Source organism: Convolutriloba macropyga, chromosome 2, assembly GCF_964194025.1.
Source record: "Convolutriloba macropyga chromosome 2, txConMacr16.3, whole genome shotgun sequence".
In the NCBI taxonomy this organism is placed as follows: Eukaryota; Metazoa; Xenacoelomorpha; order Acoela; family Convolutidae; genus Convolutriloba; species Convolutriloba macropyga.
Window position 1 is genome coordinate 70,574,166 of NC_134469.1, and position 27,101 is coordinate 70,601,266.

The 27,101-nt window shown below is 34.7% G+C and overlaps 2 protein-coding genes across 3 annotated transcripts in view; both read left to right on the forward strand.

The window, feature by feature from the left end:
* The first annotated feature begins 1,083 nt into the window (after nt 1–1,083).
* On the forward strand, nt 1,084–21,693 carry LOC142334667 (uncharacterized). 2 transcript variants are annotated; one of them, XM_075382881.1, is made up of 4 exons: nt 1,101–1,459; nt 1,853–1,959; nt 20,688–20,774; nt 21,028–21,693. In XM_075382881.1, exons 1-4 carry the CDS (start codon nt 1,414–1,416, stop codon nt 21,541–21,543), a joined length of 756 nt encoding a protein of 251 aa, XP_075238996.1. In that variant the 5' UTR covers nt 1,101–1,413; the 3' UTR covers nt 21,544–21,693. The 2 variants fall into 2 exon arrangements, with proteins under 2 accessions (XP_075238997.1, XP_075238996.1); XM_075382882.1 differs by lacking the exon at nt 1,853–1,959 and having other exon boundaries at nt 1,084–1,459.
* LOC142334666 (ubiquitin carboxyl-terminal hydrolase isozyme L5-like) overlaps nt 3,367–27,101 on the forward strand; it is a 60,823-nt gene continuing 37,088 nt past the window's right edge. Inside the window, exon 1 of the mRNA XM_075382880.1 lies at nt 3,367–3,377. The gene's annotated coding sequence lies outside the window, so the exon portion shown is untranslated. The remainder of the gene's footprint in view (nt 3,378–27,101) is intronic.

A 27,101-nucleotide genomic window follows, 5' to 3' on the forward strand; every position in this document is an offset into this window, starting at 1 on the left:
TTGAAAAGATATCAGATATCGGTATTACTTCATATGCTACCTTTTAATTAATATAAATATGCTACCATTTAGGCAATTTTATTCGTGCGATCTGAGTTTATCATATTTTATCCGGATAATTCATAGAGGTCGAAAACAAATCAGACATTAGCCAGGTTTCCGAGGGATATAGTGGTTTGTATTCTTTATCTTTTATGGTTTGTTATACTTCATCAAAATTTTTATTTTGTAATCTTTTGTTAGTATAAAGGACAGTAGCATTTTGTTCGAAACACATTGCACATTTTGGCGGTCTAACTTCAAAAAGGGAACGATTCCATCCATATAGTTCACACAAGTTATTCAAGTCTAATGAATGTAAATATTTAGGACTAACAATTGGTAGCAGTGTCATATTCATGAATCGTGTAAAACAAACGTTAAAGAAGATGGCTCAGGAGACTATAGTCTCAATCGGAATTCTACTCCCTACATCAAGCTTTGAATTTCTACTTCATTCAATTGTTTTGTCACATCTCAATCATTCCGCTTTATTTATTCAACACATTAGAAAACCTACGATGCTTTCTCTAGAAAAGCAGCTGAACTGGGGTCTTAAAAAGGTTTTTTTCCGCTCAAATTGTAAATCGTCCCGGCGTTTAAGAATTAAAAATAGGTGATCGGGATTAAACAGAGAATTGATCAACTTTCTATTTTTTATCGCAGAAAATATATCAGGCGTTATAAAAAAGCATTCAATACGACACTGATTTTACCAGGGGCAAAATACTCCATTAATGAACCTACTCGAAAATTATTTTTCTATGACCAGAGATCAACTTCTTTGCTAGACAAATCTGTTTTCCATGCTACGTCAAAAAAATGGAATTCACTACCAAATCAACTCAGAGATTTCGAAACTAACCAAAGTGTGTTCAAAAAATTGTTAATAAAGGACTACAAAGATCAAATTTATGATGGCGTGAAAAATTCTGAATGTCTTTCGTGGCGTGAGTTTCGACTAGTTTAATCTTTAAAACCTCACTGTGGAATTTTGCAACAACTTTTTAACGTAATTTTGTGATTTTTACTTTTAATTGTACCTTTAGCATTGATAGCGTCCCTCTTCAACAATTACAGTGCTAAACAATAAAGTGCCTGCTTCTTCAAATGGTTTTGCAATAAATTTGTCTATACAAGATTATCGTCGGAGATTCCGGAGCCTCTTGGACTACCCGATGGATTGATTAAAGTTTGAGTCATCGAAGTCGAAAAATAGTTCATGTAATTCAAGTCACTCATAACTAATGCCCCAAATCTTTATCGTTTCAGGAGCTTTTTATGAGTGTGTCCAGGAAGATCAATTTGGATCATTCGTGACAGAAGGTTGCAGAAACAAAAAATTTTTTTAATGCTTGAGAAGCCCAAACAAGTATGATTGCCACCAAAGAAGTGAAAAGAAAAAGCAATCACAATGAAAGTGAGTTAACTACTTATAAGCCTGAAGCTCTGGAATCATCGTTACATTTCTTAATGTGCCTCTTAGTTTTCTGGGAAATTATGACAGTTTATATTTGTGACCTCCACTCGTTTGGATACTGATATAGCCTGCGATTTGGGTTGTGGTACAATTTATGATTACTAAGCTATGTAGAGATAAAAAGGAGGATCTTTTCTTGTATCCCGTCTAGCTAAGTGAGCATTTTACTTTAACCACTCCCAGACGTACGTGCTAATTCTTTTTACATAGTAGCGTAGTGTGCTATAAAACAATACATAATTTGTTAGTCGTGGCATAAAAACAAGGAGGTCGAAACAGAATATATGCAAGGGAAAGATCCTGTCTATGAAGCGTGAACAATAATTTTTTCAGTCGAAAGGAGGCGGAGATCGAGAATCAACTCCTCAATGAAAAATTTGGCCGAGATAGTGCCAGCATCGTCTTCCACTATGATATCCGGGGGAAATTCTGCAACTCATGTTAGTTTAGCTATCGCGTACCTAAATAGTATTAATTCTGTGAAAATGATCAGTTGAGGTTGATTAAGTCGGGAATGCGTTTGCTGGACAATACTTTTCGCGAAAATAAGAAACGGAGACACTGTTCGAGCAAGGTTCGCTGTCGTTATAAACAACAAAAAGGGTGATATGTGGCATAACAATGTCTAAAAGCACCATGTTAAGAAAATCCAAATTGTAGATTTGAGACTTGCAAGCAGAAACGATAAAGGTCACTTAAAAATTATCGTTAATAATTGATTTGTTTCGATCAAGAAATCCCTTGATTCATCTGTTTCCTGAATCAATTGAGAACGTAGATAACTACTCACATTTAAAAAGACCTTTCTGTTTTAAAAGACAACTCAATGTAAGGCAGTTAACATATATTTTTGTAAACAATTATCTGGTTGCTCAAAAAGTTTGATTTAATTAATACAAACGACTGCAAAATACATTCCTTGAGCGTTTTTTACAGAGGAACATTTTCAAAACGGGACGGCATTCCGTTACTTTACATTTAACAGGAACAAGAGTGGGAGCAAGACAAGAGAATAGAAAGACCACGCACACTTAATATTTTTTGTTTGTATATATTTTGGAAAATCAGTTACTAGCTGAAAAAGCAATATCTGTGCGAGCTTTTATTGTCCATCTCTTGGTTTTATTGTTCCGACCCCCACTTAAGGAATTATATACCGAAATAGGTTTTTTTGTTCAGTCAGTTTTGGCCGATCGATATATTCATCATAGAGAGTTGTGAGTGTTATCATTAAAAAGCACGTTCATCCTAGAGTGTGGAATTCTTTTTTTCGAATTTCGTTTGTTACAGGAAGTTATCGAGGTGTAAAGTTCTGTGAATATTCGACAGTTTTTACGTTTTCGTAATTTTTGCTAAAATTTGGCTCCATTTTGCTGATATTATTTAATATAAGTCAGTTTTTAACGGTAGAGTGTTATTGTTACCATTAGAGATCGAAGAGAGCGTTGCTGAATTGTTTGATTGGAGTTTTTGGCTAAAAATTTTGTTAACATTTTAAAAATTCGGACTTTTTTCGTCGAAAATTGCACAAAGTATGCTTTTTTGGTCCACTGTTTAAGTTTGCCGAAAATGGAGACCTACAAACCGCTGACACAATCACCGTAATCTCCTAATTGAAATTCGGCGCCCTGTAAGTGTCTTCTGGAAGCAAAATTTCGGCGGTTTTTTCCAAACTTAACTCGAAAATTATACAAAATGCATCATTGTTTTTTCGATTTTGGAAATATTTCACTTGACAATTGGTCCAATGCGCAAACATTTAGAACACCTGTTTGGTTTACTGGCCTGCGGCAAAATCAGGGATAGGTTTGATATCATAATGGATTCCTATTTTTTAAATTAATTTTTCTTATTAAATAGAAATTTTTTATTTTGGTGCTGCCTTTTTAAAAATTTTTTTGCTTTTATTGTCTTAATGTTAATTCCTGACAGAATTTTCAATTCGTTGCTCCATTAATGACAGCTCCCATTAACGTAAAAGTGAGTCCAAATGTAGATATTGTATGTTTTCAGACAACCTAATTGTTTTATGGCTTTGAAGAAGAGTTTCAGTGAACTTTAACTGAATTCTTGTGTTTTATCTTCATTTGTTGTTCTTTTTGCATTATGAATACTAAGTCTAAACAATCAAACACCCAAATGGCTCCTTCAAGAGGTTGTTGTTATTGGTTGTTATCTAATGTCTCTTATGACACTGAATATATTTGTTTTAAGAAAATTTCAGTGAACTATTGAATATGTCAGTTTTCCATCTTTTTTCTGTCAATATGCAGCTTATTCTCAGTAAATACAGTTCAAACTTTCTGTCATTTAAGATCAAAACTAATCCCTGTGGCGCATTTTTGCTTGTTGGTTTTAGTACTACGAGTTTTCATACAAAAATTTGTAATTTTTTGCATAATTCCTCATTTGTGCTCTTCAGGCTTCTTCGGTAAATTGTCACATTACTGAACAATCTAACGAAAAAGGCGTAACAAAAGTCGTAAATGAACATATTTTTTGTTTTCTTAACTTATGATGATCATAACCTATGCTGATAAAGGGCTGCGACACCGTTCTCTTGCAAAATTTGGTAGTTTTTTGCACTGTACTTGTTAATTTTTTGTCGTATGACAAATATTGGGCAGTAATTGGCCTCAATAGCCATTTGTATATTTTTTAATGATTTTAGTAACTGATATAGGTATAAAGCTGATGATTTTGATTGACTTTCAATTTTGATTTTTTCAAAAATATTAAAAGTGTTCACTTATTTTTGTTCTGGTTTTGTCTTATCGTATTTTAGAATTAGGTATGATTTTCGTAACTTAGCCTCTTTTCTGAGAGATCGAATTACTTTTTATTTGAACCAAAAGATATTTTTTTCTGTTGGTTAAACGTTTTGACTGATGTCTTGGCATTGGTCCTAGTTTTTTTTAAATTGCTTGCGATTTTTAAATGTTTTTGAGATCTTTTTTGTTTGCATGACAATTTATCACATTGATGACAGATCCGATTGGCGTCTAAAAAATCAGAAATGAAACATTTTAATGCTTTTGGTGTTTTCTTGTTTTTAACGGCTGCGACATTGCTCTTCTGCAAAACTTTTTTTTCATTTTTCCCATTAGTTGTCATTTACGTAGTTCAACATAATCAGGCTAATGAAAAGTCGCCATGCCTTCCTCTATTTTTAAAAGGCAATTATTTAATGAATTCAGTTTTTTGCTCAAGGTTTTATTAAGTTATTCGAAAGTTTAAAAAAGCAATTCTGAAACTACCTTTTTTGCTCGACCTTGTCATTATGTTACTTAGTCTTATGTTTGACAGGTCTTCTCAACTTATTGCTAAGCGATTCAACAGTTTTCTAATGGTTGTTTTTTTGGAATGTATATAATACCTCATTGTTTTCATGGTTTCAATGCTGTAGTTTCGTAAATTGTTTGTGAAATTATGAGGTCCGTCTATAATTTTTCAAACCCTTCTGAGTTGGTCCCACTACTTACGCGCCCAGTTGGCATCCTAAGGAATTGCAAGCTGATCCGTTTTAGTTTTTAGTTGAAAGATTTGTTTTCTAGCTAGTATCTATAATGACAGATCGCATCCTCTCTCTAACCAGCTGAAAGTCTATCTTTATAATTGTTTTGTTTTCAACTGCTAGTGGGTTGACTTCGATACTACGCATTTTCAGTTGAACAATGGAAAAAATCATTTAAAAACAGTTTCTGGATACCCCCCATTTTTGAGCTTGGTTTTTGTTTCCTTGCAACAATATCACTCTAATGGGGAGGTCCTTCTCGCGTTGAAAGAATAGGAAATCGGTACTGAACCTATTCACTCTTCTCGGTGAATTGCTTATAGTTTTAACTGCCTTGACAAGGCAGTTGTTTTTTTAAAATTTTGTTTTTTTTAATCTTTTCGTAGTATGACATCATATGAATAATGAGATGTCTCAAGCGCTTCTTCAATAGGTATAAATGAAGAGGTCTCTATCGTTCCTACAATTATACTTCAAGAGGAATATTTTAACATTTTTAATGATTTCATTTCATACCTAATGTTTTTAATCATTTAGAAAATAATGGTTTTCAAAAATTGAATTGTTTTTTTGAACTTTGATCTTTCTGTTGTTATGCCCGAATTGTTACAGATTCTCATTAAGGCCGGGTTACACGACTTTTTTGTTCAGCACTGTTAAATTTTATGTTTTATCTGATGCCATTTTAATTTTGTTTTTGTTTTAAAATATAGACATCGAGACTTTTGGGAGCAATTAATGTTTGTTGTTATTTGAAATTCAAGTTTGGGTAGTCTAACGTTCGCGTTAATGGCAGTTCCTCAAGGACATCTAATGCGGCATTGTTTTATTCCTTTAGCGGTTTGCTGAACAATATGTGATTTTTTGAAAGTTTTCTATCTCTTCCTCATTGGGTATACAATTAAGTCAAAAATGTGGATGAGCGGTATCGGAACTTTGTGCGAACGCACTTTACCGAGCCTCCTTGTTACTTCTAATTTTTGGCGAGGCTCAGATCAGTTCAAATCCGTTTGTTTCCTTTCATGAAATTGCCGACTGAGTTGAGTGATTGACGTCATTTCTAACTTACATCAAAATTAAGTTTTTGCTGTTTCGCGTGAATTGTCTTGCATGACTTTTCTCAGTCTCAAATTTAGTTTGGCAATCTATCTGCTATGTTTGTTTTTTTTTGGTTTGTTTCAATAAGATACCCGATATTGTTTTGTAGATTTATGTTTACTCCAACAAAGCAATTATTGTAAAACTATGACTTTTTAATGCCAAATTTTCCTTAGATAGTTTTTTGCGCTTGTGTTCAAGAACATTCTTTGGTCTAAGTTGACCTATTGACTCATTCACGCCTGACTTCTTAATTTTTGCGTGATATAAACTAGGTCTTTCCGAAACTAGGTTTTCTGCTAACATAAAGGCGACTGTAAGTAATGAAGAAGCAAGGTCGGTTCAGACTGCTATCCAGGAGATGAAACACAAATCTTCGGTCTCTCAAAGTGAACTAATTTTTAGCGAACAATAATGCTCACACAAAATATAAAAGGTTTCGAAAAAGTTTTTCACGTTTGAAAGTTATTGCACACGTGGACAACCCTTCAAAACAAAACGCAGGTGTTAAATACTTTTTGATTGCTGATGACTCTTTCACGTTATATACGCGCTGAACCACTCAAATCAAAATATGCAACGACAACAGCTGAAGTCTTCAGACAACAGCCAGCCTTAAAAACTTTTTAATGAAGAGATCAGTCTGGAAGGTGATTTGGGGTAGCTTTGAGTGAAATTATGTTTCTATCTAGAAGCAACCAGGATAATGGCAATCGAATCATTAAGTATTCCTCTGAAGGTAACAAAAACCATCAGAGAAGTGATCCATCTGGTGCTGTCTGAAAACCATACAATGGGGAGACCGCCTTTATCAATGGTGGAAGCTATGAAAACTTGGAACACTTGATAAAAGCCATGAAAACAGCGACTGGTCTAACTAAATTCAGTCATCAGTTCAATAAAACCACAGGTGTTCTGGTCTTCTTCTTTGGCAAAAATGAAGGAATATCTTTTCCTGACGAAGGAATTTCGAGCATTTTTTTCTTTAGAGGAATCAAAGATGGCTCTGGAACTCGTATTGGCCATAAGATGGTTTCGTTTGACAATTTGGTGACGGAAAAGCGAAAGCTTTTGTTACCGATTACCCTTTTGTTCTGCTTTCTGGAAAACAACTGATATTCGTCGGTGGCAACATAATTGAGTATCAGCACACGAGACACAAAAGCTCCGTTGATTCGTGTCATTGATTCAAAACCACACCTGAAAAACGGTAGTCCTTGTAAATTTGAACCAATCCATAGAATAGTTTTAGCAATTTGGAATTTAAGAAATTGTTGTCAAGCCATTTTCAGTGTATGGAGGTTCAGTTGAAAACCGAAACTTACTAATTAGTCCCATTTATGGGAGCATGAAAACTTGTTCTAACGTTAAACTTCGAAAGTTTTAATTAAATGGAAGCATACTATCAACAACAATCAGTCACCATACTATGCAGGACACTATTGTCAACGAGGTAGTGGGTTCCGCACTTTGGCAGCTGGAATTGGTAGGCATCATACCAAAAGCTAAGAAGTATTTTGACCTATTGCTAAAAAGATTGGAAAAGAACTGTTTGTACTGGCGGCACCAGAGATTGTTGACGTTTTCGCCAAAAAGAAGAGTACTTAAGAAGCACTCAATTCAACTCTCCAGAAGCAACTCAGTGGCTCACGAGCTCGAATTGGATGTGGTCGTGGTGGAAATGTTCATAAAAACCAGAAACGGAGCAGTCCTGTCAAATCCTGAAAAATCATTTAGAGAAAACAACCGTTACGGGGAAGTCGGTCAGGATTCTTTTCCAAATTGAAAATTGAATACTTATTTACTGTCAGCTGAGGCAACACAGAACTTTAGACTTGTTTGAAAAGCAGCCTCTTTGGCATCCTATTTTAGCAGTAACGCTCTGCACTCTCCGTTTTCAGACTGTACAGTCTCAGCAAATGGTGATGAATTGTCAAATACAAACGTCAACTACGCGCACAAGGCTTTCATAGAAACATAGTTTTTATCCGGAAAATTATCCAAGAACATTTGGTTAGTTTGTCGAGGCTATTCTTATGATGACGAACTGGCTAAAATTGGAGCTGAAAACAGGGTTACTGTTGTTGCTGCACGAAAAGCTTCAGTTGGTGACTCTGGAATGTTTTCTCCTTGGAAAATTGCCTGTGATATATTGACCTGTGACAAACGCCTTCTCTGTGTTGTAGCCCTACGCATCTTCAGAAAGTCTCCAAACAATTTTACCGTCATATCCGAATCTATTAAACATTACAGAGTAAAAATTGTGGAAGCGAATCTTTACGTGCGCAAAATGACCGTGACTGGTAATGTGTTGTCTGCAATTAAAAAAAACTAGCTTAAATCAACAGCGGTTTATCGGTACACAGAGGTGCTGCCAAGAACTTTGCCACTGCTGGCATCCGGCGTTGGAGTCTCGAAGACACCGCCAAAGAACCTGTTCGAAGAATGATTATTGCGTTTTCAACAAATCAATCATAGTAAGGAAGTGACAGAACGAACCCTTTCCATCACCAGAAGTTCAATTTGAATGGAATAGTGATTTATCGAAATGGATCACCGGTTGTTGGGACGCCTTTTTCAACAACTTTAGATCAACGTGTCTACTTCAACACGCTTGAAGCTTTAAATTTTCTGGTTAAGGTGGTCATGGCATTCCACTAGCCGATTATCCAAGTCACTTCGTTTTGGCCTTTGACCTTACTTCAACACAGGAGGCTCCATACGATTTCGTTCACCCTGAATTAACAAATTTTTTTATTTCAGTGGAGCTCTTTGGGAACTGTCAGACAATTGCTTTGCTGCCGTTAATGCCTCAACATCAGCATCATCGGGCAGCCATTGGCTACTGATTTGTAATTATAACAAAAATCAATTTATTTTGCTGATCCACTTGAGCAAGAACTGGATTGCTACCATTTTGCATACATCGACTGCTGCAGTTCTACATGGAAGTTGTTCAATTCCTCAGATTACAGCCAATTCAGAAACCTAACTCAAAACTTTGTGGACTCGTTTGTAATTGTATTACTCATATTATTTTCTGATATAGCTATCCATATGTACACTACATGAACGATGATGATTTACTACGGTTTGGTAGGCATATGATGTAAGATAAATCAAATAATTAAAACTTTTGTTTTCAGTAACAATTGTTTTTTTTATAAATAAGTTGCTTTTTTCCTTTGAAGCTAGATGGCTCGGTTTTCTGTTGAAAAAAAAAGTATTTTTAAAATTCAAATCGAAAATTAATTTGTACGCTATCGTTATCAATATTCATGGAGTCATATCAACTAATAATATCAATAATTTTTGAAAGTTCTGCATAAGAACTGTTCTGATAGATACATAAAACCGGTTGAGAGTACAAGCTGGTAGTAAATCAGTTTGAACATAAATATTCTCTCTGACAGTTTCCAGTTCTAAAATATTTGGAAGCTTTCTTTTAGAGCTATATAAATTTTGCTGATAATGGTGATTGTAAATGACTGCATGCTCCAAATTCTCCAAAGTTTTACCGTGAAAAGTGGTGTTTACAGATTGTGTTTGGTGGGGTAGAAGTCTGAAGCATGTGTTTTGGCAAAGAATTGAATAGGATTTCAAAGGAAATTTTGAAAGTCTCTTTTACTTGATCCAAAGCCGCAATATGATAATGTTTTTGTTTTTTTCTACAAACGTTATTCTCATGCAAACTGTAAGCAAAATTGTTGTGGATTCCTTTAGTATCAAATATTGGCTCAGTTTTGCAGATGAAATAGTGAAATCTGTGAAACTGCCAAAAAAACTCAGTTGTTCGTTCAAACATAGCCTCAATCAGTACTAATACTGTGTGTCACTCTCAGACTTTCTCTTCGCTTTCTTCTTTGATCGATCAGCAACCTGAGTTGATTTAATGCTCTTCGTCTCCGATGGGAACGCAAGATGATAAGGCCGTCGTCTCTCCGTTGTCTTTTTCCGTTTTTTTGATAGATTACTCTGAATGTCCAGTCTAGCTTTTCACAGAATGAATTGTAGCTTTGAGTTAGTTATACAAACTCAGAATGAATCAAACTCAGCTAAAGTTAGTTTAATTCCCTGGTTGAACTTGAAACCACTTCTATCGCGACTGCTATTATTCTTATTGTCTTGGATTTAATTAAGGAATTTATCCTTTTTGAAAAATTTTATCGTTATGTATGCTGCAGTAGAGACGTAAGTTTTTACACAGGCCACTACATAACGTTTTTGTGTACAGAAAATATCGTGAGAAAGGTAAAAGAAGGAAAAATTGTCAACCACTGACATAGTTTGTTTTTCAAATCAAACTCCAACTGAAACTCAAACAAATTCTGTCTGCTCTACATGAATACTGTGTTCATCTATAATAACAACACTCGCCAATGCAGACAGTTGAACATGTAAACTTATTCAGAAATATTTCATTGACTATGTCGTTCGACCAATCACAGTCGAATGCGACAACTACTCGTGTGGAATGACTTTCAGTAACGACTATAGTAGTTATAGTATACAGTTAATTCTAAAGTTAGATGATGACTCAGATAGTTCTAACAACAGCAACCACTTACCTCCCTAATTATTACCATATTTTGTTTTCATGTTTGATCAAGTTAAATTTCACAAAATTTTTCCAAGTGTTATTTTATGAGGTTCGCCAGGTAAGATGAGGTCCACAAAGAGTCTTAACGTTCAGAACCAAAACCCGGTGCAAAATGCAATTCCGACAATTTCTTTACTTCAATTTTTTTTAATTTATATTTTTATAAGTTTCGGTAGATGATGAGGCTCATCAGGTAATACGAGGTCAACAAAAAATCGTCTTTCAGACCCGAAACCCAGCTGCAATTCCATTTCAATCGCAATTTTAATACTTTATTTTTTTAATTTTCCCAAAACTTTTCAAGGCTGCTTTTGATGATGAGTCTCACTAGGTAACATGAGGTCCTCAATAAATCGTCTCTGAGGCCCGAAAACCAGCTCAAATTGCATTTCACCCAATTTTAATGCTTCAAATTTTTTTATTTTCCCAAAACTTTCTGCTTCTTTTGATGATGAGTCTCACTAGGTAAAATGAAGTCAACAAAAAATTCGCTTCAATTTTTACTGTCTTTTTTGATTTTTTGATGGAATTTTTCTCTAAATCTTTTTCACAATCCAGTCATAGTCCATTCTTGTTCTAGTGTTGTTTAGTCAATGCAAATTCTTTGAATTGTGGGTCAGGACTTGTCCTGCTATGTTTTTTAAAAATTTGGTTGACCTTTTGATCACCTTTTTTTTGTTTTACAAGTCACGATTTTCACGCTTGACTTCTGACTTACCTCACTCACTGTTTCAACTGAATTGATTTTAAACTCTTTCACGCATTGAATTACGCAGTGTAGTGAATACTGTCAAAGTCAAAAGAGGAAAATCAAAGTAAACGGGATAAACCGGTAAAGCCCGGTCATTCAGCAACCACTTACCTCCCTAATTTTTAACATATTTTGTTTTCATGTTTGATCAAGTTAAATTTCCCAAAATTTTTCTAAGTTTTTTTTATGAGGTTCACCAGGTAAGATGAGGTCCACAAAGAACGTTAACGTTCAGAACCGAAACCCGGTGCAAAATACAATTCCGACAATTTCTTTACTTCAATTTTTTTCTAATTTATATTTTTATAAGTTTCGGTAGATGATGAGGCTCACCAGGTAATACGAGGTCAACAAAAAATCGTTTTTCAGACCCGAAACCCAGCTGCAATTCCATTTCAATCGCAATTTTAATACTTCATTTTTTTAATTTTCCCAAAACTTTTTAAGGCTGCTTTTGATGATGAGTCTCACTAGGTAAAATGAGGTCATCAATAAATCGTCTCTGAGGCCCGAAAACCAACTTAAATAGCATTTCACCCAATTTTAATGCTTCAAATTTTTTTATTTTTCCAAAACTTTTTGCTTCTTTTGATGATGAGGCTCACTAGGTAAAATGAAGTCAACAAAAAATTCGCTTCAATTTTTACTGTCTTTTTGATTTTTTGATGGAATTTTTCTCTAAATCTTTTTCACAATCCAGTCATAGTCCATTCTTGTTCTAGTGTTGTTTAGTCAATGCAAATTCTTTGAATTGTGGGTCAGGACTTGTCCTGCTATGTTTTTTAAAAATTTGTTGACCTTTTGATCACCTTTTTTTTGTTTTACAAGTCACGATTTTCACGCTTGACTTCTGACTTACCTCACTCACTGTTTCAACTGAATTGATTTTAAACTCTTTCACGCATTGAATTACGCAGTGTAGTGAATACTGTCAAAGTCAAAAGAGGAAAATCAAAGTACACGAAATAAACGGGTAAAGCCCGGTCATTCAGCAACCACTTACCTCCCTAATTATTAACATATTTTGTTTTCATGTTTGATCAAGTTAAATTTCCCAAAATTTTTCCAAGTTTTATTTTATTAGGTTCACCAGGTAAGATGAGGTCCACAAAGAACGTTAACGTTCAGAACCGAAACCCGGTGCAAAATACAATTCCGACAATTTCTTTACTTCAATTTTTTTTTAATTTATATTTTTATAAGTTTCGGTAGATGATGAGGCTCACCAGGTAATACGAGGTCAACAAAAAATCGTTTTTCAGACCCGAAACCCAGCTGCAATTCCATTTCAATCGCAATTTTAATACTTCATTTTTTTAATTTTCCCAAAAGTTTTTAAGGCTGCTTTTGATGATGAGTCTCACTAGGTAAAATGAGGTCATCAATAAATCGTCTCTGAGGCCCGAAAACCAACTTAAATAGCATTTCACCCAATTTTAATGCTTCAAATTTTTTTATTTTTCCAAAACTTTTTGCTTCTTTTGATGATGAGGCTCACTAGGTAAAATGAAGTCAACAAAAAATTTGCTTCAATTTTTACTGTCTTTTTTGATTTTTTGATGGAATTTTTCTCTAAATCTTTTTCACAATCCAGTCATAGTCCATTCTTGTTCTAGTGTTGTTTAGTCAATGCAAATTCTTTGAATTGTGGGTCAGGACTTGTCCTGCTATGTTTTTTAAAAATTTGTTGACCTTTTGATCACCTTTTTTTTGTTTTACAAGTCACGATTTTCACGCTTGACTTCTGACTTACCTCACTCACTGTTTCAACTGAATTGATTTTAAACTCTTTCACGCATTGAATTACACAGTGTAGTGAATACTGTCAAAGTCAAAAGAGGAAAATCAAAGTACACGAAATAAACGGGTAAAGCCCGGTCATTCAGCAACCACTTACCTCCCTAATTAGTAACATATTTTGTTTTCATGTTTGATCAAGTTAAATTTCCCAAAAATTTTCCAAGTTTTATTTTATGAGGTTCACCAGGTAAGATGAGGTCCACAAAGAACGTTAACGTTCAGAACCGAAACCCGGTGCAAAATACAATTCCGACAATTTCTTTACTTCAATTTTTTTTTAATTTATATTTTTATAAGTTTCGGTAGATGATGAGGCTCACCAGGTAATACGAGGTCAACAAAAAATCGTTTTTCAGACCCGAAACCCAGCTGCAATTCCATTTCAATCGCAATTTTAATACTTCATTTTAATTTTCCCAAAACTTTTTTAAGGCTGCTTTTGATGATGAGTCTCACTAGGTAAAATGAGGTCATCAATAAATCGTCTCTGAGGCCCGAAAACCAACTTAAATAGCATTTCACCCAATTTTAATGCTTCAAATTTTTTTATTTTTCCAAAACTTTTTGCTTCTTTTGATGATGAGGCTCACTAGGTAAAATGAAGTCAACAAAAAATTCGCTTCAATTTTTACTGTCTTTTTTGATTTTTTGATGGAATTTTTCTCTAAATCTTTTTCACAATCCAGTCATAGTCCATTCTTGTTCTAGTGTTGTTTAGTCAATGCAAATTCTTTGAATTGTGGGTCAGGACTTGTCCTGCTATGTTTTTTAAAAATTTGACCTTTTGATCACCTTTTTTTGTTTTACAAGTCACGATTTTCACGCTTGACTTCTGACTTACCTCACTCACTGTTTCAACTGAATTGATTTTAAACTCTTTCACGCATTGAATTACGCAGTGTAGTGAATACTGTCAAAGTCAAAAGAGGAAAATCAAAGTACACGAAATAAACGGGTAAAGCCCGGTCATTCAGCAACCACTTACCTCCCTAATTATTAACATATTTTGTTTTCATGTTTGATCAAGTTAAATTTCCCAAAATTTTTCCAAATTTTATTTTATGAGGTTCACCAGGTAAGATTAGGTCCACAAAGAACGTTAACGTTCAGAACCGAAACCCGGTGCAAAATGCAATTCCGACAATTACTTTACTTCAATTTTTTTTAATTTATAATTTTATAAGTTTCGGTAGATGATGAGGCTCACCAGGTAATACGAGGTCAACAAAAAATCGTTTTTCAGACCCGAAACCCAGCTGCAATTCCATTTCCATAGCAATTTTAATACTTCATTTTAATTTTCCCAAAACTTTTATAAGGCTGCTTTTGATGATGAGTCTCACTAGGTAAAATGAGGTCATCAATAAATCGTCTCTGAGGCCCGAAAACCAACTCAAATAGCATTTCACCCAATTTTAATGCTTCAAATTTTTTTATTTTCCCAAAACTTTTTGCTTCTTTTGATGATGAGGCTCACTAGGTAAAATGAAGTCAACAAAAAATTCGCTTCAATTTTTACTGTCTTTTTTGATTTTTTGATGGAATTTTTCTCTAAATCTTTTTCACAATCCAGTCATAGTCCATTCTTGTTCTAGTGTTGTTTAGTCAATGCAAATTCTTTGAATTGTGGGTCAGGACTTGTCCTGCTATGTTTTTTAAAAATTTGGTTGACCTTTTGATCACCTTTTTTTGTTTTACAAGTCACGATTTTCACGCTTGACTTCTGACTTACCTCACTCACTGTTTCAGCTGAATGGATTTTAAACTCTTTCACGCATTGAATTACGCAGTGTAGTGAATACTGTCAAAGTCAAAAGAGGAAAATCAAAGTACACGAAATAAACGGGTAAAGCCCGGTCATTCAGCAACCACTTACCTCCCTAATTATTAACATATTTTGTTTTCATGTTTGATCAAGTTAAATTTCCCAAAATTTTTCTAAGTTTTTTTATGAGGTTCACCAGGTAAGATGAGGTCCACAAAGAACGTTAACGTTCAGAACCGAAACCCGGTGCAAAATACAATTCCGACAATTTCTTTACTTCAATTTTTTTCTAATTTATATTTTTATAAGTTTCGGTAGATGATGAGGCTCACCAGGTAATACGAGGTCAACAAAAAATCGTTTTTCAGACCCGAAACCCAGCTGCAATTCCATTTCAATCGCAATTTTAATACTTCATTTTAATTTTCCCAAAACTTTTTTAAGGCTGCTTTTGATGATGAGTCTCACTAGGTAAAATGAGGTCATCAATAAATCGTCTCTGAGGCCCGAAAACCAACTCAAATAGCATTTCACCCAATTTTAATGCTTCAAGTTTTTTTATTTTCCCAAAACTTTTTGCTTCTTTTGATGATGAGGCTCACTAGGTAAAATGAAGTCAACAAAAAATTCGCTTCAATTTTTACTGTCTTTTTTGATTTTTTGATGGAATTTTTCTCTAAATCTTTTTCACAATCCAGTCATAGTCCATTCTTGTTCTAGTGTTGTTTAGTCAATGCAAATTCTTTGAATTGTGGGTCAGGACTTGTCCTGCTAAGTTTTTTAAAAATTTGGTTGACCTTTTGATCACCCTTTTTTGTTTTACAAGTCACGATTTTCACGCTTGACTTCTGACTTACCTCACTCACTGTTTCAACTGAATGGATTTTAAACTCTTTCACGCATTGAATTACGCAGTGTAGTGGATACTGTCAAAGTCAAGAGGAAAATCAAAGTAAACGAGATAAACCGGTAAAGCCCGGTCATTCAGCAACCACTTACCTCCCTAATTATTAACATATTTTGTTTTCATGTTTGATCAAGTTAAATTTCCCAAAATTTTTCCAAATTTTATTTTATGAGGTTCACCAGGTAAGATTAGGTCCACAAAGAACGTTAACGTTCAGAACCGAAACCCGGTGCAAAATGCAATTCCGACAATTACTTTACTTCAATTTTTTTTAATTTATAATTTTATAAGTTTCGGTAGATGATGAGGCTCACCAGGTAATACGAGGTCAACAAAAAATTGTTTTTCAGACCCGAAACCCAGCTGCAATTCCATTTCAATCGCAATTTTAATACTTCATTTTTTTAATTTTCCCAAAACTTTTTTAAGGCTGCTTTTGATGATGAGTCTCACTAGGTAAAATGAGGTCATCAATAAATCGTCTCTGAGGCCCGAAAACCAACTCAAAAGCATTTCACCCAATTTTAATGCTTCAAATTTTTTTATTTTCCCAAAACTTTTTGCTTCTTTTGATGATGAGGCTCACTAGGTAAAATGAAGTCAACAAAAAATTCGCTTCAATTTTTACTGTCTTTTTTGATTTTTTGATGGAATTTTTCTCTAAATCTTTTTCACAATCCAGTCGTAGTCCATTCTTGTTCTAGTGTTGTTTAGTCAATGCAAATTCTTTGAATTGTGGGTCAGGACTTGTCCTGCTATGTTTTTTAAAAATTTGGTTGACCTTTTGATCACCTTTTTTTGTTTTACAAGTCACGATTTTCACGCTTGACTTCTGACTTACCTCACTCACTGTTTCAACTGAATGGATTTTAAACTCTTTCACGCATTGAATTACGCAGTGTAGTGAATACTGTCAAAGTCAAAAGAGGAAAATCAAAGTAAACGAGATAAACCGGTAAAGCCCGGTCATTCAGCAACCACTTACCTCCCTAATTATTAACATATTTTGTTTTCATGTTTGATCAAGTTAAATTTCCCAAAATTTTTCCAAATTTTATTTTATGAGGTTCACCAGGTAAGATTAGGTCCACAAAGAACGTTAACGTTCAGAACCGAAACCCGGTGCAAAATGCAATTCCGACAATTACTTTACTTCAATTTTTTTTAATTTATAATTTTATAAGTTTCGGTAGATGATGAGGCTCACCAGGTAATAGGAGGTCAACAAAAAATCGTCTTTCAGACCCGAAACCCAGCTGCAATTCCATTTCAATCGCAATTTTAATACTTCATTTTTTTTAATTTTCCCAAAATTTTTTAAGGCTGTTTTTGATGATGAGTCTCACTAGGTAAAATGATGTCATCAATAAATCGTCTCTGAGGCCCGAAAACCAGCTCAAATTGCATTTCACCCAATTTTAATGCTTTAAATTTTTTTATTTTCCCCAAACTTTTTGCTTCTTTTTGATGATGAGTCTCAATAGGTAAAATGAAGTCAACAAAAAATTCGCTTCAATTTTTACTATTTTTTGATTTTTCGATGGAATTTTTCTAAAAATCTTTTTCTCAATCCAGTCATAGGCCATTCTTGTTCTAGTTTTGTTTAGTCAATGCAAATTCTTTAAATTGTGGGTCAGGACTTGTCCTGCTATGTTTTTTAAAAGTTTGGTTGACCTTTTGATCACCTTTTTTTGTTTTACAAGTCACGATTTTCACGCTTGACTTCTGACTTACCTCACTCACTGTTTCAACTGAATGGATTTGAAACTTTTTCACGCATTGAATTACGCAGTGTAGAGAATACTGTCAAAGTCAAAAGAGGAAAATCAAAGTAAACGAGATGAACCGGTAAAGCCCGGTCATTCAGCAACCACTTACCTCCCTAATTATTAACATATTTTGTTTTCATGTTTGATCAAGTTAAATTTCCCAAAATTTTTCCAAGTTTTATTTTATGAGGTTCACCAGGTAAGATAGGTCCACAAAGAACGTTAACGTTCAGAACCGAAACCCGGTGCAAAATACAATTCCGACAATTTCTTTACTTCAATTTTTTTTAATTTATATTTTTATAAATTTCGGTAGATGATGAGGCTCACCAGGTAATACTAGGTCAACAAAAAATCGTCTTTCAGACCCGAAACCCAGCTGCAATTCCATTTCAATCGCAATTTTATTACTTCATTTTTTTTTAATTTTCCCAAAACTTTTTAAGGCTGCTTTTGATGATGAGTCTCACTAGGTAAAATGAGGTCATCAATAAATCGTCTCTGAGGCCGGAAACCCAGCTCAAATTGCGTTTCACGCAATTTTAATACTTCAGTTTTTTTGATTTTACCATTTTTTTAAAATTTTCTGTCGATCATAACGCTAACCAGGTAATATGAAGTCACCAAAAAATCGTCTTTGAGACCCGAAACCCAGCTCAAATTGCATTTCACGCAATTTTAAAACTTCAAAATGTTCTATTTTTCACTTTTTTACACCTGGGCTAATGACAAAAGAACAACCACTAAGACAGCACTGCTACTTCTTAACTATCATCCGAAACAATCCATTTACACCAGAAACGTCAGAAACTAACAAAATTTACCAAAAATGTCTCCCCGCGTCTCGCGCAGCATTTTTGCCAAAACGCCAAAAACTACTTAAAGTTCGAAAAATTTTTGTGTCCCCCCCCGTTGCAAACACAGGGTCTCCCAAATGTCCCCACCCCTGTTGCGTGCCCAGGAAGACATTATACTATTGACTTTGCTACTAAATGTTTTTTCAAAGAAATCTTGGGTTTAGTCCGTAATTTTTTGCTCTTTTTGTGATTTTAATAGCCACCGTCGGCCTCTCAAAGCCTAATTTTTTCGCGCTCTCCTTTTTTTACAGTTCAAAGAATTTGAAATCTATTGCGGCCCTGTCTCTTTTAAGATCTGTTCACACATGAATTTTGAAGGCGAACTGAAGCGATGATTTTTGCCAAAACAGGAAGTGGAGCTAAAAATGGAGTGGTTTTGCGGTGTGAACTTTTTTCATTCTAAATTATATCATTCTAATTTTTTGGTGGATCTATTCTGCTTCGCCTCCCCGCAGTGTTTTCTATGAACCCCAGCTAAAAATTATGAGTTGTTATATAGCACTTTGCTATGTAAAACTAATGCACGTGCGCTTGGGGGTCATAAAAAATGGATTCCCACTAAGCTGGGGGGGGGGGGGCAGAAGAGTTCCTTTTAAGAAGAGTGAAAAACGGTAAATGAACAAAAATTCACTCTCTGCTAATATTTTTTGCGGCATTTTCGCTTCAATTTTTACTGTCTTTTTTGATTTTTTGATGGAATTTTTCTCTAAATCTTTTTCACAATCCAGCCATAGTCTATTCTTGTTCTGGTTTTGTTTAGTCGATGCAAATTCTTTGAATTGTGAGTCAGGACTTGTCCTGCTATGTTTTTTTTAAAAATTTGGTTGACCTTTTGGTCACCTTTTTTTGTTTTACAAGTCACGATTTTCACGCTTGACTTCTGACTTACCTCACTCACTGTTTCAACTGAATGGATTTTAAATTTTTCCACGCATTGAATTACGCAGTGTAGTGAATACTGTCAAATTAAAAAGAGGAAAATCAAAATAAACGGGATAAACCGATAAAGCCCGGTCATTAAGTCATAGTGCATTAAGTTATCAAAGTTCAGAGCAATTGCTAGCTTACTTTATTATTAAGCTTGTTAGCATTCAGTTTAGAATCTGAATGAAGTATAGCTTTAGAATTTAACTGAAACTGCACACCGAATAAGAAGACATTTTTTGAAACTGAGGAAAAATTGTGTCAATTTTTATCGCTTTCTTTCTTTTTCTGTTGCAATCCCGATGTGCTTCAACGGCGGCTCTTTTCCGGCAATTTACCAGCCATGTTTTTGTCTTGTAGTCTCATTAATGGCAGGTCTCAACGGTCTTCTAATGTGTCATTATTTAATTCATTTGGAGGTTTGAGTTTGACAATTGTGTTACTCATACACCAACTGTTTTCGAACAGCATGCGGGTTTTGACTGTTCCCTATCTCTCTCAGTTGGTAGACAATTATGACAAAGTGTGGATGAGTGGGGCTAGAACTTTATGGGCGAATCATTACCTAAAAAGATGTTTTGAGCAGTTTACTCTGAGTCGTACAAGCTTCGCACCTAGTTGCAGGGTTGCGTTTTTGTTGACAGTTTTTCTTTAGAATGTTCAATCCTTATTTGCGTTTGTGCCTGTTACCAAATATTTGTTTAACGCTTAAAGTCTAACTATTTTCCTTTTGTTTGTGAAGTGATGTCTCATATCTGAGTTCGCAAATGGTTTTGGATTTAACCTCTGCGCCCAAAGAGTTATTGGGTTTTTTTTGAGTTTCTAAATGTTTGGCTTTTGACTTAAGCTGATTTAAAAAATTATTTCTAGCTTGAGTTTATAACTGAGTATTTTTTAAGTATTTGGAATTAATATTCGGAGGGCCTTGACAGTAGCTACAATAATCTATGATACGATTTAAGAATCCGAAGAAATATTGCTTGAGACACAACAAAGAATCGAGGTTTAATTTCAAGCAGAATTCGAAGAACACTGGAAATTTGTTTTCACCTCATTCATTGATTTTCTATGCATATTTAATTATCAATCAGGTAATTAATTCAAGTATCTGAGTTCTTAATTGTTTGGCATGTCCAATCTCTGATTACAATGTGCTTAGGTTCGTAATGAAAAGTTTGTTTAGAATATGTGCAAGAGTATTCTCCTGGAACGCGCTGTTGACTACATAAAGGAACTTCAATCTCAACTACCCGATTTTAGGACGGCAGAGGTAAAAAAAATTTCTTGTTATGAAGTATTTCAAGTTTGGTTTCGAATTACTCGAATGTATTATTTGTATTGTGCACGTGTACATCCTAGCCATCTCGAAAAGAGTGCATACTATATCATAAGAATTACAATAGTTTAGGAATGCATCAAAAGCCAAATTGTTTTATGGCCAACGCTTTAGTTTTTTTTTATAAGTTAGAACCAGTTGTCATAATCGAAGTCTTTTTTTAAAGTTTAAATGTCAACAATTGCAGGCCTCCGAGGCGCCACTATACAAAGAGATAATCAATTTGAGAATAATGAACGAGGAGCTGAAGCGACAACTGACTCAGGTTCTCAACCGAAACGAACAGCCGCCACCCATGTGCGCTGCTTGTGCCACACAGCTGCTCTGTCTTAAGTGCAGCGGACTCTTAGGTCAGTGTTTAGTTGCACCCACGTATTCACCTACCGATATAAAAGAGGAATCGCAGACAACAGACGTTGCTGGTATGAAAACATTGCCGATCGTTGCCTCGACCGATATCAGTCCGACGGTTATGATATCCACGAGTAGTCTGGGCGCTGTTCTGTCACCGACGCCTTCGAGGATTCTTTCAACAGGCTCACCCACAATGGTGCACGTGGACGAATCGACGATATCGTTTAGTAATGGAATCGGAAGTGTCATCGACCTGAATTGTTCCATTCCAGAATGTGCCCTAAGCGACGCATCTAACGAGGTGGAAATGATAAATCGGAATGCTTCCGTTCCGGACATCAATTCTTAAAGAATCAATTTTTACCACTAACGGTTGTGACGAATGAGCGTGATTTTGCTCGGTGCTTATTTCTACTTGTACAGTTTTTACTGTTATGTCTTCTATTGTAAATTTGTCTTCTGATTTTTAAGTTTAAAAAATATACGTTTTCATACTCTCCTTATTTTGTGAGTAGCAAGCCCTAATTGATTGACTCAGGATTTGTAAGGGGCTTTAGTTGCGTTTCTAAAGCTGTAAGCTGAGCGGAGCTCTTGATTTTGTGTTACAATTCAAAGAGTGAGCGAATGGTGTATGAACAAAAATTCGCTTTCTCGTTTGTGGTTTTTATTTGTTTACATGCGGCATTTTTGCTTTGATTTTTACTGGTTTTTTTTTCATTTCTGATAGGATTTTTTTCTAAATGGTTTTCCCAATCATGTCATAGACCTTTATAGTTCTGGATCTTTGTTTAGTCAATAAAAATTCTTTGAATTGTAGGTCAGGATTTGTTCTACTTTGTTTTTTGTTTCGTCGTCTGCTGCGTTTTACATTTGTTCACAAAGAAAGCTGAAAACGTCAATTTTCTAAATTACTTCTTCCTCCCGCTACGAAGGAGTATTGGGCTTTTTGAATCTTGAGTTAAAATTGGGACAATAGATCGAATATTGATCTCGGCATAGTACCGTATCTGGCCATGCCCTGCGAGCCATGGCCATGCCTTAGCTGGCTGGGGGACTTGATGAATCTATCAAAACGGAACAAAATATTTCGACCGAATATTTTACGCGCTGTATTAAATCTGATTGGCCGTTAGAAGAATTTAATTTTCGATCTATTGTCCCAATTTTCGCTTTTGATCTGTTCTTCGATCTATTGTCCTAGCACCATTGAACGTATCTAGTTTGAAGTGTCGTGTAAGTCAGATGATATATTATAAATTGTGCTGATATACCAGCGTATGCAATTTATTTTCTATAAACAATTGTTAATGATCTCAATTTTTATTGCTGGTGCGTGTCTCTCAAGTGTAATTTCTTTTCTTTTCTACTTTTTTTGTCTTTGGGCTTTGCTTGATGTAAATTACTCACGGACTTAATTTTCGCAGCTAATCTCAATTGAACACCTAAGTCAAATGAACGGTGCGCCAGAAGTTTCTTTCTAATCGCAGCTGAAGTCAATTGGCGGCAATTTAATACTAAAAGTCAAATGAAAAATGCGCCGAAACTGGTTAATAGTGGTATATGTTAACCGCTAATGTGGTTCTTTGAAGCCCTCTATTGAACTTCTTAGTCCCATTTAGGCTCCCCCCCCCCCCCCCCGACTCAAGCAGGCTGCAATTCATTAGAGCTCCCACTAGTCGTTCGAGAGCAATTCCGACGTTTAGTCGGTTATGTTTTGTTTTTATCGTGTGCTCAGACGACAATTTAGTGACTGTTTTGTAGTACGTATGCAAACTTATTGTAGTTCATGCACCGCAGCATTGTCATGCATGTTTTGGGGTACTTGTTCTTTTTAGCTTGGCTTTTTTTGGCCATTTTTTTACAGTTTGATTTTTGAGTTATTTTTTGGTGGTACAGGTTTTCATCGGAACTAGCTCGGTAATTATTAGGATGATAAATATAGGACTTATTTGGTGGTTGTTTTGTCTTTGATTAATTTAATATAGTTTTAACGAGTAGTTTTTTTGAATTTAGGGAAAGAACCTAACGCCAATTCAATACGAATCCTACGCAAATCTAATTCACGGTCTCATCAGTACTGATTGAAAACGGTGAATGTTACTTTTTACGCTTGTCAGTTATCTGCACGTCTTGGCCAAGGCTTTTATGTCTAAAAGCAAATAATGGACTAGACTCGGAAAGCATTAATTTAGTTTTCGGCAGCTAAAAAACGTCCAAATCTTCCAACAGAGGTCAGGAAACGCCTAAAATAGCCATTGGCAAGAATGAAATGAAATTCATCAAAATAAAGTTGGGAAGCATGAAAGTCAGATCGGGAAAATTCTAACAGGAGCCGGGAAGTTGGAAAAACGTCGGGGAAGTCCCGAAAATTGACGGGAAATTGTCATTGTGAGGTCAGAAAAACCTACGCTTTTGCTTTCTTCAAATTATTATGTGACTCAAGTCTTTTGCAGTATCAAATTTTAGTGGCATAAGCATCATCTATTAACTCAGTGTAGGTAGCGGCATTGCATCCGTTGATCTGCAGGCCATGTACAAGTGCTGGAAATGTTTTTAGTGTCAGTTGACTCATTCTTGTTTTAACTGAATCGAATTTAGAGTATACTGCTAACTGCTTTCAGTAATACGCTTTCTCTCTCAAATCAGCACATTTATCGAATGTAATGAAACTGAGGACCAAAATAGAACATTTTTGACTCGTGGAAAAAATTGGCTCTCGTCAATTTTTCTATGAATTTTCCCTAGCTTTCAATCCAAAGTTCTAGTTGTTTTAGTGGAATCGCAAAAAAATCATTATAGTGCCTTCCTGAAGTTATCTGTGTCTAGAATTGAAATAAATCGAATTTTGCAAAAAAGGCTAACTTTGGCAGCATGTCATCTAAGTTTAGAATAAAATGTAATCCTTTTGTTCTGAAATTACTTCTTGTTTTAATCAACTCAGATAACTGGCAACTGTTTTGAGGGTAACTTAGAACAGCAAAGACTGTTGCTATCGAGATTTCTAAGACTTTTGCTATCGAGATTTCAAAAACATTAAAAACGGTTTTGAGCAAAAATCATAGATGAACTTTTATCTCAGTTTGTCATATTAAAAATTCTTTGCACGTTTTTTTTAGGTTTTAAGAAACAAGAAAAAGTTTTCATTCAAAAACGATGACGATTAATTTTCATGGATTTCAAAAATTTCACAAAAGTAAGGGAAGATAACTCTAATCGGAGTTTAAAAAAGACTTGAAAATTTTTTCAGACATCCTTTCATCCACAAGCAAAAAACATGATTAAAATCACCAAAAAGCTATGGTTCTGCATCAAGTAATTCTAAACTTAGAGATTTAAGAGTACCTGAGATAAGTTTTTGAGATTTTAAGTTTTATCCTACTTTTCTAAAATTGAATTTCTTTCATCTTCAAAGTAGACTCTCCTCGTTTACTCCGCTTCTAATAATAAGCTTGTTTATTAAGCTTCTAATTTTTATAGAGTTTGGATCTTACTTGAGCGTAGTGTTTTTGTAGGATCTGCTCGCACATTTTTTTGAATAGTACAAGCATCGTGTCGTTTTAGAGCGCTAATTGTTACTTTGCAACTGAGAGATGAAACGGATTATTGACTGCTTTTAATGGGTGCTTTTCAATTGCTTTTAATACTAGAATTTTATAATGCCTTTGATGAAATTTTTGTTTTCGTTGTTTTTTTTAAATTCCGAATTTTGTTCGGATTTGATTTGGTCCGTTTTACAGACAGATCGTTGTATTGCTGGAAGTTTCTTAGAAGTTGCTCTTAAGATTTTTGTTGGTTTGTTATAAAATTGCTCCACTAAATAAAAGGTAGAATGAAAAGTTAGCATCTGCTGCTTCTTTTTTGTATTTGTTTCTTTTGTTCTTATGTAGAAAAATGGCCTCTCTATTTTTTACTGAATCTTTGTTATTTTGCTATTGTTTTAGACAAACTTTTATTCCCTGCGGAAAACACATTGAGATTGTCGGAGCATTTAACTCTGAAGTGGTAGGAAAGTTAATGATGCATTGTAAAGTGGGAATTTTCTTCTTGCACAGTCATATCAGCCTTTTGACCTTCTCATTTTATTCAAGTCTCAACAAGATTGCGCTCAGGACATTAGCACTAATATACGTCCAGTGATAGTTTTTAGAAGTTTGTGACTTGCTCGAATGAAACTATAGGCTTCGCGTTTTAATAAAAGGTTTCTTAAAGCTCCGCTTGCTTATTGTGTTTTGTTCACTTTTACCTATTCTTCCAATGCTGGACTTCTGATGCTGCAACTCAACGAAAGTTTTATAAATATCTTTGTATATTGACGGTTCCTTGTTTTTTTTCTGTTTTTTACCGCTGTTCCGATAAGTTTTCACTCCTGTAGTTGTCACTTTGATTTTGCAAGCTATCGCCGTCCATCAATCAATTCACCCCATTTAAATAGTAGTAGTGGCCAAGGCTTTTATTGGCAACTGAGAGATGAAACGGATTATTGACTGCTTTTAATGGGTGCTTCATCTTTTCAATTTCTTTTAATACTAGAATCTTATAATGCCTTTGATGAAATTTTTGTTTTCGTTTTTGAATTTCCGAATTTTGTTCGGATTTGATTTGGTCCGTTCCACAGACAAATCATTGTATTTTTGAAAGTTTCTTAGAAGTTGCTCTTAAGATTTTTGTTGGTTTGTTATGAAATTGCTCCACTAAATAAAAGGTAGAATGAAAAGTTAGCATCTGCTGCTTCTTTTTTGTATTTGTTTCTTTAGTTCTTATGTAGAAAAATTGCCTCTCTATTATTTACTGAATCTTTGTTATTTTGCTATTGTTTTAGACAAACTTTTATTCCCTGCGGAAAACACATTCAGATTGTCAGAGCATTTAACTCAAGTGGTAGGAAAATTCATCATGCATTGTAAAGTGGGAATTTTCTTCCTGCACATAATCATGTCAGCCTTTTGACCTTCTCATTTTGTTCAAGTCTCAACAAGATTGCGCTCAGGACATTTGCACTAATATACGTCCAGTGATAGTTTTTGAAGCTTGTGACTTGCTGGAATGAAACTATAGGCTTCGCGTTTTTATAAAAGGTTTCTTATAGCTCTGCTTGCTTATTGTGTTTTGTTCACTTTTACCTATTCTTCCAATGCTGGACTTCTGATGCTGTAACTCAACTAAAGTTTTTATAAATATCTTGTATATTGACGGTTCCTGGTTTTTTCTGTTTTTACCCGCTGTTCGTTAAGTTTTCACTCCTGTAGTTGTCACTTTGATTTTGCAAGCTATCGCCGTCCATCAATCAATTCACCCCATTTAAATAGTAGTAGTGGCCAAGGCTTTTATTGGCAACTGAGAGATGAAACGGATTATTGACTGCTTTTAATGGGTGCTTCATCTTTTCAATTTCTTTTAATACTAGAATCTTATAATGCCTTTGATGAAATTTTTGTTTTCGTTTTTGAATTTCCGAATTTTGTTCGGATTTGATTTGGTCCGTTCCACAGACAAATCATTGTATTTTTGAAAGTTTCTTAGAAGTTGCTCTTAAGATTTTTGTTGGTTTGTTATGAAATTGCTCCACTAAATAAAAGGTAGAATGAAAAGTTAGCATCTGCTGCTTCTTTTTTGTATTTGTTTCTTTAGTTCTTATGTAGAAAAATTGCCTCTCTATTATTTACTGAATCTTTGTTATTTTGCTATTGTTTTAGACAAACTTTTATTCCCTGCGGAAAACACATTCAGATTGTCAGAGCATTTAACTCAAGTGGTAGGAAAATTCATCATGCATTGTAAAGTGGGAATTTTCTTCCTGCACATAATCATGTCAGCCTTTTGACCTTCTCATTTTGTTCAAGTCTCAACAAGATTGCGCTCAGGACATTTGCACTAATATACGTCCAGTGATAGTTTTTGAAGCTTGTG